Source organism: Cuculus canorus, chromosome 9 (genome assembly GCF_017976375.1).
Source record: "Cuculus canorus isolate bCucCan1 chromosome 9, bCucCan1.pri, whole genome shotgun sequence".
Lineage (NCBI taxonomy): Eukaryota > Metazoa > Chordata > Aves > Cuculiformes > Cuculidae > Cuculus > Cuculus canorus.
The window spans coordinates 3,621,415-3,636,098 of NC_071409.1; the positions used below are offsets into that span (position 1 = coordinate 3,621,415).

The 14,684-nt window shown below is 43.8% G+C and overlaps 1 protein-coding gene across 2 annotated transcripts in view; it reads left to right on the forward strand.

The window, feature by feature from the left end:
* The window catches only part of VPS8 (VPS8 subunit of CORVET complex), an 88,573-nt gene that overhangs the window by 47,108 nt on the left and 26,781 nt on the right, over positions 1-14,684 (forward strand). For both annotated transcript variants that reach the window (XM_054075048.1, XM_054075049.1), the window contains exons 32-38: positions 433-531; positions 4,836-4,925; positions 5,371-5,417; positions 10,835-10,976; positions 11,630-11,719; positions 12,135-12,177; positions 12,934-13,037. In XM_054075048.1, coding sequence (XP_053931023.1) covers positions 433-531; positions 4,836-4,925; positions 5,371-5,417; positions 10,835-10,976; positions 11,630-11,719; positions 12,135-12,177; positions 12,934-13,037 — 615 coding nt within the window. The remainder of the gene's footprint in view (positions 1-432; positions 532-4,835; positions 4,926-5,370; positions 5,418-10,834; positions 10,977-11,629; positions 11,720-12,134; positions 12,178-12,933; positions 13,038-14,684) is intronic.

Consider the following 14,684-nt stretch of genomic DNA (forward strand, 5'->3'; position numbering starts at 1 on the left):
ATCTGAGCTGAGGACAGTGCAAAAGAACCTGGGGAAGAGGTGTTCAGGAAGATGCTGGGAAAACTGACCTCCACTCTGGCAGAGTGTTCTTTTCTCTGCCTGTGCTCGTAGCTAAAGAGAGACATCCTCTCCTTTTTCTCTGTGAGCAAGAGGGGGGTATTTCTAATACTGGAAGAAAAATTCTCTTTGACCTTGGTACTTAACACATTTAGCATCAATTCTGTTGCTCTTGGCCTTTTTTTCCTGGCAGTTCTTCAGAAACTATTCAGGGACGTATAATCTCGCCTGCAGATAACTTATCCTGACTTGCTAATAGAGGACAAGCCGTGAGGTCATCCTAAGAGTGTTTGAAATGCTCTCTCTTACTGAAATCTAATGCTGGTAGTGGTGCTGCAGAACATACAGTACCATTTCTGGTTTTATGCCTTACAGGAAGAAGTTTTCAACTACATTCACAACATACTGTCCATGCCTGGCTACAGCGCTGAAGAAAAGCAGTCGGTGTGGCAGAAAGCTTTGGAACACGTCGAGGTACCGTATATCCCAAACGCACGGTAGCTGAGCTGCTGCTAACTCCTGTAAGATCTGCCTAGTGCTGTGCTGGAAGCGGAAGCGCCACAGTGTTGGAGCAGAGCTGTTTAGAAAGCTCTGACTTTCAGGTTTAGTAGTCTTGTACATTAATGTGAGTGCATCTCTTCGACTCAGGCTGGCTTCCTTGGTTTCAAGTATTGCTCTTTGAGTAATGGGACTTCATCTGGGGGGATGGTGGCCACTGAGTACTATGGGCTGGGATGGGATCCATTAGCAAGTCTTCCATCTCCTGAGTGTGCAGCAGCGAGGTCAGGACATTGACATCGAGGTCAGGACATTGACATCGCTGACCTCACAGGCTGCGGGATCAAATTTCTTATCTTACAGAGATAATAGTGCTCAGCTGTGGTACCCTGGCACTTCTACCCTGTGCAAAGATGGGGTCATGACTTCTGCTGTAAGATGCAGACTGTTGCTAGACTCCTCTAGCTAATAATTTTCCTCATCTCTTCAATCTCTCTTTGCTTCAGGGGATGGAGATGTGTCAGAAATAATTGCCCAGTCTGGAGACGTGGGGATCCGTAATATCTCTAGTTCCTGTAAGGTAGTGTCAGTCCCCTCCAGGGTGATCTGGAGATAAGCCAAGAAAATAACTCTGTCCATAAAACAAACAGTAATGCACTTGCCTGGGCTACTTACCAGAAAATGGCCAGACAAGTCTCTATCCCGGGCAAAGGAAGTACATTTGAGAGAGACAATAATTCTAGTCTCCACCAGCATCTGCAAGGAGTGCATGACTAATGAGAGAATGGACAAAGAGGGAAAATGATTCAAAAGACAATAAATGAAGAGACGGTGTGAATCCAGCTGCATGCTGTGCAGCTCACTGAGCTCACACCCACTCTCCAGATGCACATTCAAAGCCTGTGGGAATTGGCGGTGGTGCTGGTTGTGCTGTGGCTGAATGCGCCTGGCTCATTACTGCCTTATCAGAGCAACTGTGGCTTTTCAAGTTGAACAAACTACTGTCTAAATTGCTGCTTCCTGGTATCTGCTTTGTTTTCCTGCTGCATCCCTTGTCTCTGCTTGTACTGGTGTATACAGCCCAGATGGTTTGGCATTAGGCATGAGTCAGCCTCCTTTGTAAGCCTTATTTTGTCTTTGTCAAATCCCGTGTAGTTCTCCTTGTTGGATCTCTTCATCCGGAGGCCTTTACAATTGCTGTTCCACACTTGAGTGTCTCAGGACAAATCAGAAGTATCCTGGGTTGCCCTTCCTTATGTTTCTTGTTGTGTTGTTGCAGGCTAAATGCCAGCTTTTCCTATGGAGTTGTTTAGTTTTGTTTTCTCAGTCTAGAGCCACTTCTTGGTTATTGTACCGAGTCAGAAGTGCCTGCTGCCCAACTCGTCAGAGCTGCATACCTTTCTGAAGTTGGCAAACAAATATTTCTCACAATTTGTCCTTGGCCATCCTTAAAACCAGAGTTTCTTGCACTGTCCCACCAGCCTGGCAGATAATGCCGGCTACTTTTACCTGTGTTTTTTGCATCTTCATCCAAAAAGCTGCCGGGTAGATGATCAGTCCCATAGGTCACCTTTCTTGGATGCTGTCACTATGATCAACTCCCTGTTTCCTTTTGGCATCTTCTGTTTACTGGAGTAGGTGAACAGTATATACCATTTTGTGTGGCTCAGTGGCTGCTATGGGCTTTCTTCTTTTCCAGTTTATTAATCCTGCTCCTGGATATTCAGAAGACTTGAAATAGTAAGTGATGTTTTACTAGGATCCTGCGGTGATTTTAGGTCTTTGAACAACTGGGCTTTCACCCCTGAGGTATGAAAGTAGGAGGCCAGCCTCTCCGGTTGCAACTAGCAGTGTCTAGAGAGATTTTTTTGTTAGTAATTCTTTCCTGGTGATAGTATGATGGAAAGTGAGGTTTGTGATCAGTGCTACTTCTTATTTTCTCCATCATCCTGTTGTTCTTCAATATCTATTCCGAAAGGCTAAGGTTTCTCTTCAGTCATCGTGCTGTTCGTGGTGGTCACTCTCTGTCCTCAGACCCACTTGTCTTGTGCCTGTACTGTCTCCTCAAGGGCTGTCTGCCCGAAGAGTGCCATGTTTCCAAATTGCTCAAACCTGGGAGAGGAGCCCCAGACTTTCTGCCTGGGGGTAGACCGTGAAGGTCACACTGATCCATCCAAGAGCTACAGTCAGTTATGGCGAGGCTGGTCCATCTCGCTCCAGCCAGGTGATCCTATCCTTAGCACTCCAGAAGGCTCCAGGGGAAGGTTTGCACAGAGAGAAACAAATTAAAGCAATCACATTACATCTTTTCTTCATTCCTCTTCTGGGTCCATTGGGTTGCTTGGGCTTGAAACAAAGATGTCATGGTCCTGAGCCCTTTGGAAGTCATGAAGAGCTGTGGCTTGTGCAGTAAAGCTGTGGGGTCAGACACTGCAGAGTAGCTTTACATGCAATATGGTAGGCAAATTGTGCTTTGGAAACATAAAAAAATGCATCTTCTATGATAGCTCTTCTTTAAAGAGCTTGTGAAGTAGTCACACTCTTCCTTGTTACATCCTTCCCACCTTCCCTTCACCCTGGCTTGTTGTTGATGTTGGCCAAACGTGGTGGCTGATACATCTGTCTGGAGACTGAGCTGGTGCAAAGTGACTTTTTTTTCTTCCAGATATATGTTTATGACATTTTTATTTCTTTGCCACTATATCAGTTGTTTTGGTTTAGTAAAGTAATGTTTTCTCCTTTGCAGGCTTAGCAGGAGCTTTGGGAAGGGTTACCAGGTACCCAGGATTGGTTTGAAGGAGGTGCTTCTCATTAGGGATCTGAACAGGCTGGACTGCTGGGCCGAGACCAATGGCATGAGGTTCAACAAGGCCAAATGCCGGGTCCTGCACTTGGGGCACAACAACCCTATGCAGCGCTACAGACTGGGGGAAGAATGGCTGGAGAGCTGCACGGAAGAGAAGGACCTGGGGGTGTTGGTTAACAGCCGACTGAACATGAGCCACCAGTGTGCCCAGGTGGCCAAGAAGGCCAACGGCATCTTGGCTTGTATCAGAAATGGGGTCACCAGCAGGTCCAGGGAGGTTATTCTCCCTCTGTACTCAGCACTGGTGAGACCGCACCTTGAATACTGTGTTCAGTTCTGGACCCCTCACCACAAGAAGGATGTTGAGGCTCTGGAGCGTGTCCAGAGGAGAGCAACGAAGCTGGTGAGGGGCTGGAGAACAAGTCTTACGAGGAGCGGCTGAGAGAGCTGGGGGTGTTTAGCCTGGAGAAGAGGAGGCTGAGGGGAGACCTTATTACTCTCTACAACTGCCTGAAAGGAGGTTGTGGAGAGGAGGGAGCTGGGCTCTTCTCCCAAGTGACAGGGGACAGGACAAGAGGGAATGGCCTGAAGCTCCGTCAGGGGAGGGTCAGGTTGGATATCAGAAAAAAATTCTTCACAGTAAGAGTCATTGGGTACTGGAACAGCTGCCCAGGGAGGGGGTCGAGTCGCCTTCCCTGGAGGTGTTTAAGGAACGGGTGGATGAAGTGCTGAGGGACATGGTTTAGGGAGTGTTAGGAATGGTTGGACTCGATGATCCAATGGGTCATTTCCAACCTTGTGATTCTGTGATTCTGTGATTTATTTGGAAGTACTAAGAGGAAAAATCTTATGTCCTGGGTTGTGCAGACTTGTATGATATGAAGCCTCTTAGATCAAGCTTGACAGGAGGCAAACCCACAGGCATCTAACAGGTTTATTTTTTTTTGCTTTTATTACAATAAAGAAATTGTTTAGGGTTTTTCATGTCTGGACAGGTATCAGTTACAGTTAATAGATACAGGAAACCTGCTTTTAAACCTCTGAAGCCAGTTAAACACTATTTCCATTTGACCGAGAAATTCCCTAGGATCAGCTGAGGGCTTTGTTTCCTCTCGGCTGCTGGCTCCTAGTTGGCACTGGGAATGCCTTGTTGGCAGGGAGTAAAAGGCACTTGTCAGTGAGCCTAATGAATAATTTCCTCGCCTTAGGCCGGAGATGTGATCTCGTTGGTGTGAAGAACTTCGCATTCAATGCCTGTTGAGTAGTAAAATTGTCGCCTTCCAAAAATGCCATTTTACACACTACTCTTCATTCTAATTTTTTTCAAAATCACTTTATATGATGGTATTCATTATTTTACAGCTTTCGTCTAGGCAGAGTGCAGTTACGATATGAATGGACTTGATGATACCACATCATTATATTGCCTATGAAATCAGAAGTAATTCTTTTTGTTGTGTTTCCCTCTTTGAAGGAGCTGCTGTTGCTGAGCCCATGTAAAGCAGCCGAGTTGGTAGCCACTCACTTCAGTGAGGAGATTGAGAGCATCATCACAAACCTTCAGGTAAGGTGCCGGACATCCTTGGTTTTGGTGCTTCTTTACAGTGAGTTTGCCCTTCATGTTAAAAAGAGTAATGGTGAGTTGTTGCTGTGTCATAAACAGAAGAAAAATAGGTTGGTAGCTGCTCGACTGCAAGTATTGCTACGTTTAAGTTATTTGTCCTGTTTGTAGAATTCTGGCCATAAAACCATACATTCTTGAAGTTGCTGGTTGCATCCCATGATAACACAGTTTTTAGTTCAGAGTCCAGCGTGCTTTGCACTCGGAGAGCAGAGCTGTTGTCAGCAAAGATATCCTTGAAGTAGTCACTCAAGACAAATGTCTAAACCAGCTTCTTCAGCAAGCCCCAGCCGTGAGCGGTATTTTCTTCAACTGCTGTAGTTCAGGAATCTCTAGTTTATAGCATGTTACTTAAAATAGTAATAATCTGTCTCCTCCTGTTGTGCAGGACCAGTTCTTACTCTTCCAGTTTCTGAAGAGCCTACTTGATCCAAGGTATGGAAGCAAATTGGACTGTTAACAAACTACAGCTGGAAAACGTGGGTTAAAATAACTCCCTATGAAACGATAGATCAATAGAGAGCCTGCAGCCAAGTTTTGGTGTGGAAGAGTGGACTTGGCTTTTCAAACTGCCCGAGAGCTGAGAAGGATAGCCCAGAAATAACAGTGTTCCGGGGGGGCATCTTTTAGTAGAACCTTTGCCAGCTTCCGAACTGGTAAGTGGTGTGGGTTCCAGTACATGCAATGTGATGCCTCCCCGACGCTGGTGGGAGTTTGGGTGTTGCTGTAACAGCTCTTTGAGAGCCTGTGAAATGGTTACCCTGTGCCTGAAACTGCCATTTCTCTGCGTATTTCTCACAGCCCACCAATGTAATTACTTGTCCGAGGTGCCTGAGTTTAGCATAAATAGAAAAGCATTTTGGTCTATTGGCGTTTTTTCATTTCTATCTTATTTCAGAGTTGCTGCCATATTTCACTGCAAACTTCTCTTTAAGTACTTGCTTGCTCCATCTGCTCCTGTTCTTTCAGTATTCCAGCACTGAGTGTTCTCTTTCTGTTGAATCAGTTTCAAATGCTACAAGACCTTGATTTTATTTATTTATTTTGCAAGACATTTTTATATGCAGAGCTCCAATTGCCTTCGAACTATCATTAATGCAATTGAAAGAGTGATCTTGTTTTTGTCAGTTAGGTAAAAATTAATTGTACTTTAGGAGAAGAAAAAGGTAAAATTATCTAAATTCAAGGGTTAGAGTTTCAGTTCTTGTTGAAGTGGAATAAAAAGCATGTTTTGGATGCTAGAACCTGGAATTAATGACTTTTTGGATTTTTTTAGGATGTAAATTAAAAAACTCCACACGTTTTATTTCCTGTATTTTATAGCCAGGTTTGTATGGCAGGTGTTAACTTTCACGCCTATTGTTTTCTTGGAAGTAAAAAAAAGAAATCAGGATTTTGCCAAGAAAATATCTTGATTGACTTCTATAGGAGAGAAATTAGATTACTTCATTACTAAATGAATAATTAAAAATAAATCGAATAGTAAGGCAGAAATGATACTCAGCTGAATGTTAAGTAGGACCTTGTTTATGCTGTGGTATCACTTGCAGCAAGTGAGACCCAATGAAGGTACTAATTAACCTGAGTTATAATCTTATGCACAGAGTGGCTTCCATAATCCCTGCGTAATAAATGTATCTAATTTAACTTTAGCATAATTAGAGCTAAATACGACCATTTCTCCTGTAGTTATCTTCTAATCAAAAGCAACACACGATGTGTTCAAACCAGCGATAGGGAGCAGCTTATCTGTATCCCACCTTTCAGAAGGTCTCTACTTTTCCTGGTGTTCAGCAACGTGTTGGTTTGTCTCCTTGTGCTCTTCCTTGTGTCTCGGGGAAGTTGATGAACGATTCCTTTTCCTTCTGTGCTCCGAAGTCCACGAATTCTCTCTGCTGCAGTAAGATGTCGAGCACCCCAAGGAATGGAGATAAACCATGTACTAAATGGATTGTAGGTGCCAGAATACGTGATAAGCAAAAGATAAGTGGGGCAGTTATACAGGAAAATGATCAAAATACTACTAAATATTAATACTCCGGGTTCTCTGTGGCAGCGACTGACCATAAAGCAGAAGGTTTGGAAGCTCAAGCTTTAGTTTATTATTATTAAACCGTGTTGTCAGTAAGAAGTGTAGATCTGTAGAGATCCAAGATTGCTGGAGGGGCTTTGCTTTTTCAGTAACACTCAAGGTTTGTTTTCAGTGCTGTGAGGTTGTCGACTGCTAAGACCTACTGAAATGAGCTGGACTGTATCCTGACAGGTATGGAAGGAGGGAGGAATCTTGTTATGCAAGGCCAAGCCTGCAGATATACCCATACTTTAGTATATCTCCACATCAAATAGTGATTAGGTTCTTCTGAAAACATCCCTCCCTCTTTAATCAATCAAAATGTTTATATGCTTTTTTGAGCAAAATTCTTCTAAAAATAATGGCTCTTAGAGCAGTAAATGAGCTTTTAATGTCTCAAACACAAATGATTGCTTGATCATATGGAGACAAGACTTATCATGCTAGTATAACTATCCTAGTTGCTGGAATTGCATTAGGGATTAATTTGGCCCATTTAATTTAGCTAGAGATTTATTTTAAAGGAGGTGGAAGGGGGAAGGGAGGCAACAGAAATTGCCTGGGGAAATTAAAACCAAATGTCCGTATGTTTGTATCTTATAAGCAGCTGCAGAAAGCAGAGAATGTGGTGTGTGTGCTCAGATCATTAATCACAGCCTTTGCTGCATTTCCATTTTAAACTCTAAATTATTTTTCCTTTAAAAAAACCCAACGCTGTGAAGCATGGCTGTTTGCAGTATGTGTTTGTGTATTATACCAACACTATGAACTTACCTAGCAACACAGTGCTCTGGTCTATAAATACATTAACAGGTACCTAAGCTTTTAGGTTCTGTTACAACTGGCTCTTCTCACTGACTGGCTGCTGGTGACACCTGCAAGGATCACTTGTGCCAGGTTGTGAGAAACCAGTGATTATCTCTCCCTTTTAGGAAAGAGCATGTAGAGTATGGCAGAGGAGATGTTTCGCATGGTTCTAGTGAAGGTGAATATAATCACTTGGTGCTGAGCAGGGTCTCAAAGACTTTCACTTAGTTTTTAATGTTATCAAAATCCAGGTTTCTTTCTGTTCTCTCTGCATCTCTTAAGTGAAATGGTTAAGGAAAAGGTCAGCTTGCTCTTGAAGTCTTGAATAGTAGGTGCCAGAGTTATTTCCAGGTTAGGAGTTTGTTTTGTACTAAAAATGTATGTCTTGTAATTTTTCCCATTTTGGTAGACAGAGGTCACTTAATTCTTGATTTCAGTTTAGTCACAAAAAGAGTGGGACACTTGCTCCCGTACAGGCATTGGGGAGTTTATAGGGTGTGTGTTGTGGGAGGAGGGAGTGGGGAAGGTAGGAGACCAGAATTTGGGGTCCTTTCAAGTTCCAGTCTTTATTGACTGTCTTTATTGAATATCACTACAGAATGATTTGATTACCAATTCTTGTATAACTGTGTCCGTACCTTGGCCACTGTGATCAGTACCTGTGTGAGGCTTTCATTTCGGGGCAAATGTAATTTATAATCAAGTGATTGACATTGTAATTGCAGTAAGCTGCTTGTGACTTGCCAGAGGTACAGCGTTCTCTTGGCTTTTCTTGGGTGCTTAATAATCAAGTTAGCTTTTGTAGCTCCCAGGAAACATAGGATTGTGTTGTCCTTAAGACCTTTTCCATCCCATTACAGTAGGGTTTGCACATCAACACGTCTTCTCCTGATAGGAATTTCTCTTCAGAAAAGTAGGAAAACTAAATATGTGCCTTGATCTGTTTTCTTCTCTACCAGGAGCTTCAGAATAGGTTTCAGAACCCTGTTTTCTAGACGGGATAAACTTGTGCTGTTTCTCTTCATGATGCATCAATCCTACAACTGTCACATGAAGTTTAACTTGCAGCGCTGGTGAACTGCTGTTCGTTTTGAAGTTTGCAGATGCTCTCATCCTGTCCATCCGAGCTCCTTCAAATGTCTTGCATAATGTTGCTCTTTTTAAAAGCAAGATAGGTAGAGAAGAGACACACAGGGACAGTCCTGGGCACTGCACACAATTCTGTTCTCTGTTTTGTTCCCCTTACATTAGGAGTTTACCTACTAACAAGCCAAGTGATTAGAAAATGGGCACTGCATGAACCACTGCAGGGACAGCAGCTGCTGCTGGAAAGGAAGTGGAGAAATCCTTTTTACAGGAACATCTTTATTAAGTTATACTCTGAGCTTCACCTGCAGAAACTACCTGGGCCAGGATCAGAAGGGAAGCCCTAGTTTGGCAGCATGGCAGTGTTGGTTTTAATAGGGCAGAGGAATTAAGGAAGATAACAAGGACAAGAAGCACAGCAGAGGTTGGAGACTTCCTGTACCTGTGTTGATGGAGCACACGCCGTGCTGGGATGATGAGACAGATGGCTTTAGTGCCAGTTCTGTAGTGCAGCTGGTTGCAAAACCCATGGGAGAGGATGCAGCCTTTGGCTTAGCAGAGTGCAGGGCCTGCTCACAGCCTTACAGCTGGCAATCTGCTCTACCACTGACCATAAAGTGCACAGAGTCATTGTCTGCAAGAGCAAAACAGGATTCACTAGTTCTATTTTGGTCCATGAGAAGCTTGACATGAGCCAGCAGTGTGTGCTCGCAGCCCAGAAGGCCAACCGTGTCCTGGGCTGCATCAGAAGAAGTGTGGCCAGCAGGGAGGGAGGGGATTCTGCTCCTCTGTTCTTCTCTTGTGAGTCCTCATCTGGAATACTGTGTCCAGTTCTGGAATCCTCAACATAAGAAGGAGATGGAGCTGTTGGAATGGGTCCAGAGGAGGCTACAAAGATGATCGGAGGGCTGGAGCACCTCCTGTAGGAGGACAGGCTGAGAGAGCTGGGGTTGTTCAGCCTGGAGAAGAGAAGGCTCTGAGGAGACCTTATAGCGACCTTCCAGTACCTGAAGGGGCTACAAGAAAGCTGGAGAGGGGCTGTTGACAAAGGCTTGTGGGGATAGGATGAGGGGGAACGGGTATAAACTGGAGAGGGGCAGATTTAGGCTTGATATAAGGAAGAATTTTTTCACGATGAGAGTGGTGTGGCCCTGGCCCAGGTTGCCCAGGGAAGCTGTGGCTGCCCCATCCCTGGAGGTGTTCAAGGCCAGGTTGGATGGGCCTTGGGCAGCCTGAGCCAGTGGGAGGTGTCCCTGCCCATGGCAGGGGGGTTGGAACTGGATGAGCTTTAAGGTCCCTTCCAACCCAAACTATCCTATGATTTGATGATTCTTTTGTCTGAGAAGAGGAACTAATAAAAATGGGGATTTTTCCCTAAAAGAAGCATAAGGTAGATAAAAAGGATCATATTCTAACAGATGAAACACTAGAGGAAGCCAAAGAATTTCAGGAAGGATAAGCAGAAAGCAACAAAATATTTCTTCAAACAAATGCAGAGTAGGGCTATAGGACAAACAGATAATCAGCATCTAAAAAGACTGCTTAGAGATCCATAAGGTTTCGTTAAAGAAATTAGGAGAATTCTTTGCACCTCTCTGCCATAGAATTACTGAAGATGTTTCTGTGCTGGTGTCTTTCTTCACAGAGTCTTTGTCAGTCTAATTTATGCTGAGGCATCAGTAGGACATGTTGTGGAACAAATGAAATGCCTACTAAAAGACTGGTAGCAGCAGTAGTTAGTAGAGACAGCATAATTTTTCTCTTAAAACCAGATTTTTTAGCTCTCTATTAAGGATAAAAACAACACGCTTGAATAAGAAACTCTACTTTCCAGCCGTACTTCTGGGCTAGGACTTGACTTAAGTCTCCTGTGCATTTTTTATTCCAGAGAAGGCATTAGCCAAGACCTGCTACACTTACCGCCCTGCATCACTGAGCAATTCATCGAGCTGCTCTGTCAGTACAGCCCAGACCAGGTTTTGGAGACACTGAAAGTTCTGGAATACTGCAGACTGGAAGAAACCATCCAGGTATGAAAGACATGTAAGGACAGGGGTTGGGGGAAGCTCCCACCTCTTTTAAAGTGCTGTAAAAGTACTTCAGCCTAGATTGTGGGTTAGTTCTTAGATACTCTTCCAATCCATTTCTAGCAGTGTTCATCCCCTCAAGCTGCTAAACTGCTCTACAGCAACACGCTTGGCTGTATTTAATATACTGGTTCTGAATTTAGTCTCAGGGCTAATAAGAAAAAGGCCGTTGGTGCACAGAAGCTACTGAGTAGCTGCAGAATGTACACTGTCTGTGTTAATGTAGATTAATGTGTTGAAAGGACTTGAAATCATGGACCTGGAGTTTTGGGAAAGCAGCGCTGCCAAGATTTGGCTGGTGCTGGGAAAGCAACTGTTTCTTTATGAAGGCTTTAACAATGATCTGTCCTTGATCTTGATTTTTAGATTTACTTTTTTAATAACTTTAATGGTAGTGGTGAGAATAGTGCAAGTTGAGAAATAAAGGCAGCAGGTAGGTAGGAGTGCTCAGAGCGGGTAACGTGCCTGCGAACGCATGGAGACACAATCCTTTCGGACCATCTGGTCGTCATTGTCTGTGGAGTAAACAAACGCTAGCAGATTTCTTAAGACAGGCATTTACCTTTTCTTTCTCTTTTTCTTTTCTTTTAACTCAGATAACCCAGAAACATCAGCTCCATGAAGCTTCTTCCTATTTACTGGAGAAGAAGGGAGATATCCACGGTGCCTTTCTGGTTATGCTTGAGGTACAGTACACTGAAATCCTGAATGTGGCATTTGTGCCGTGCTCTTTATCAGCACCCTGGCCTGTACTAAGATTTGATATTGTCATTGCTTCCCAATTTATTTCCCACTAGAATCCATGAAAGCATTTGCCTTCTGTCAAACAACCATATGTCGAGTTGTCTGCACTCAGCAGACCAGTATATTTTTCTGGCATGTCCTCAAACATCTAGTAAATAATAGGTGCTGAAAATTGTTTTTCTTAGTCAAAAATCAACTTTCAGCTCCTGTTTTCTTTTCCATATTTGAAAGACCTTTATGCTATGTTAGTCATATTGGGGAAGAAAATGAGGATGAACCTTTGTAACCATGCCTCTTAAGAACACTTCTATCAAGATTCTGCAAGTTTACTGTTCTGAGTTCTCTCTTTTGTTTCAGCGATTGCAGAGCAAGCTCCTGATGCTTATGCAAGATGATGAAAGTAAGAGTTATCAAGTTAAATTCCTTTTTCTATTAAAAAGAGATAAACACAAAAATGTATAGTGCGTATGCCTGACATCTGGCATAATGAGATCCTATTTCGGGTTTCTAGGGATCACAGTGACATTTTTTCGTTTATATTCACACGGTTTTGATAGGTATTCTGAGGACACTTCCTTACTCCGTTACTCTGGTCTTGCTGCAGATCTGGAATAAGCTGTGCTGGGTGATATTTTTTGTTTGCGTGGTCAGCTGTCCTGTTAGCTTTTTTGTTTGTGACTGGTACTCTTACTGGCTTACCAGACACGTTTCCTGTGTTAGAATCCATTCAGAGTCATTACTGAGCTTTAGTAGGCATAACAGTAATGAGAGACAGCTGGAAGTAGCTTTTTTTTTTTTAAAGCAGACTTCCCAGAGAAGTAGAAATGTTCTGCCTGCACAAAATAAGTACACTGTTCAGTAGCCCGAGGACTCATGGGCATCTAATTAAATGCAGTGCCTGTATTTGTTACTTAATTGTATCCCGAACCACAGCTAAGATCTTCCTTATTCAATTATGTGAAATGCTTTATTATGCCTAATATATTGTGCTATTCAGGAAAAGTGCCAAAAATCAAGAGCTATCTTTGTAGTTTAGTTGCTCACTGTAGCGAGCAGACTTTAGATGAACAGCATGGTTTTATTTTGCAGAACGATTGGGTGTTAATATATCTGCTAGTTTTTATAATTGCAATTTGTTTTTTCCCCCAAAACTTAGGCTCAGCTGAACTCTCCTTACTAGAAAACGTTGAAGATACCTTAATGAAAACAATTGCCCTTTGCCAGAGAAATTCATACAGTTTAGACCAGCAACAGCGAGAGGTAAGGTTGTTAGAAGGAAAATATATCACTAAAATCAACAAAGGCCTCTGCATCTCCTCAAACTTTCTCTTCACGTGCTTCTTCCTTTCCCCATCTATTGGCTACTGAAGTGCCTTAAGCAGTCTTTGTTTTCCTCTGCCTTGTGTTCTTCTTGCTGTGGTTCGGGTTTTAGATGCACAAGAGAGAAACCCTCACTCTCTTGGTGAGGGTGAAGCACAAAATAAAGTGTGTATCAGCAGACGAGGAGCCGATGAGACAACATTCCTTCCCCTATTTTAGCCCGAGTTGGAATTTTGGTGTGAATGTTAATCAGATGCTAAAGAAGGCATGATAAGGTTTGAGCCTACTTTGTGGTGGCGCAAAGCTGATGCTGCTGTCACTGTGGTTGCTCATTATTGCTGTTCTGAATATGTCCACAAATCCTGAATTCAACGTCAGCCTGGTCTTTGCCAGGCGGAGACAATACAGGTTCCTTGAGCTTTTGCTGAGAGAACTGGGTTTGCCTGCCTCCTTGTACTGAGATTGCATTTCCATTTTGTTGACGTCAGTGACACAGAAGGCACCTTTATTCCTAAGATTACGCATTACTTATGTAATTGAACTGAGTACTGAGGATGATGTTCCCGTATCGGAAGCAGTTGCATGTCTGCAAGTCAAAAATTCTGTAGTTTCTTCCGAGCACTGCCCTGTGTATGAGGTGACCTGCTCAGTTCCTCCTCTTAAATGATTTTTTCGTGCAGCAGAGAGCTGCTGTGTCGTATTGGAGAGGGGTCTGCATGCACCTCAAGCGCTCATGGCCCACCTGCCTGCCTGACTGGTTTGATTTAGTGTTTGCTTTTGCTCTGGGTCCTGTTCAACCTACTGGAATTACCTGGTTGATGCCCAAGGAAGAATTGATGCCGATCACCAAATGAAGGACCAATTTCCCCTGTACAGCATTATGAGAATTTTCCCAACTCCTGTATACTGCCTGGAGAATGTAGGTGCCCTTTTTGAGTTGGAAACTGTTTACTGTGCTGTGCAATTATGTAAGCAGATCTACAGTAGAGAGTGCCAGGTCCTGCACTTGGATGACAACAACCCCATGCAGCGCTCCAGGCTGGGGAAAGAGTGGCTGGAAAGCAGCCTGGTGGAAAAGGGCCTGAGAGTGCTGGTCAACAATGAGCCAGCAGTGGCCCAGGTGGCCAAGAAGACCAACAGCATCCTGGCTTGGATCAGCCACGGTGTGCCCAGCAGGAGCAGGGCAGGGACTCAGTGCTGGTGAAGCCACACCTTGAATCCTGGTTTCGGTTTTTGGCCCCTCAGTATGAGAAAGACATTGAGGCATTGGAGCGTGTCCAGAGAAAGGAATGGAGCTGAGGAAGGAGCCGGAGCCCAGGGGTTCTGGAAGCAGCTGAGAGACCTGGGGCCATTTAGTCTGGAAAAGCAGAGGCTGAGGAGTGTCCTGATTGCTCTCTGCAGCTCCCTGAAAGGAGGTTGTGGTGACGTGGGTGTTGATCTCTTCTCCCAATTATCAAATGACATGAAATGGCCTCAAGTTGTGCCGTGGGAGGTTTAGGTTGGATATTAGGAAATATTTTTTCACTGAAAGGTTTTGGAGCATTGGAACAGACTGCCCAGGGCAGTGGTGGAGTCACCATCCCTGTA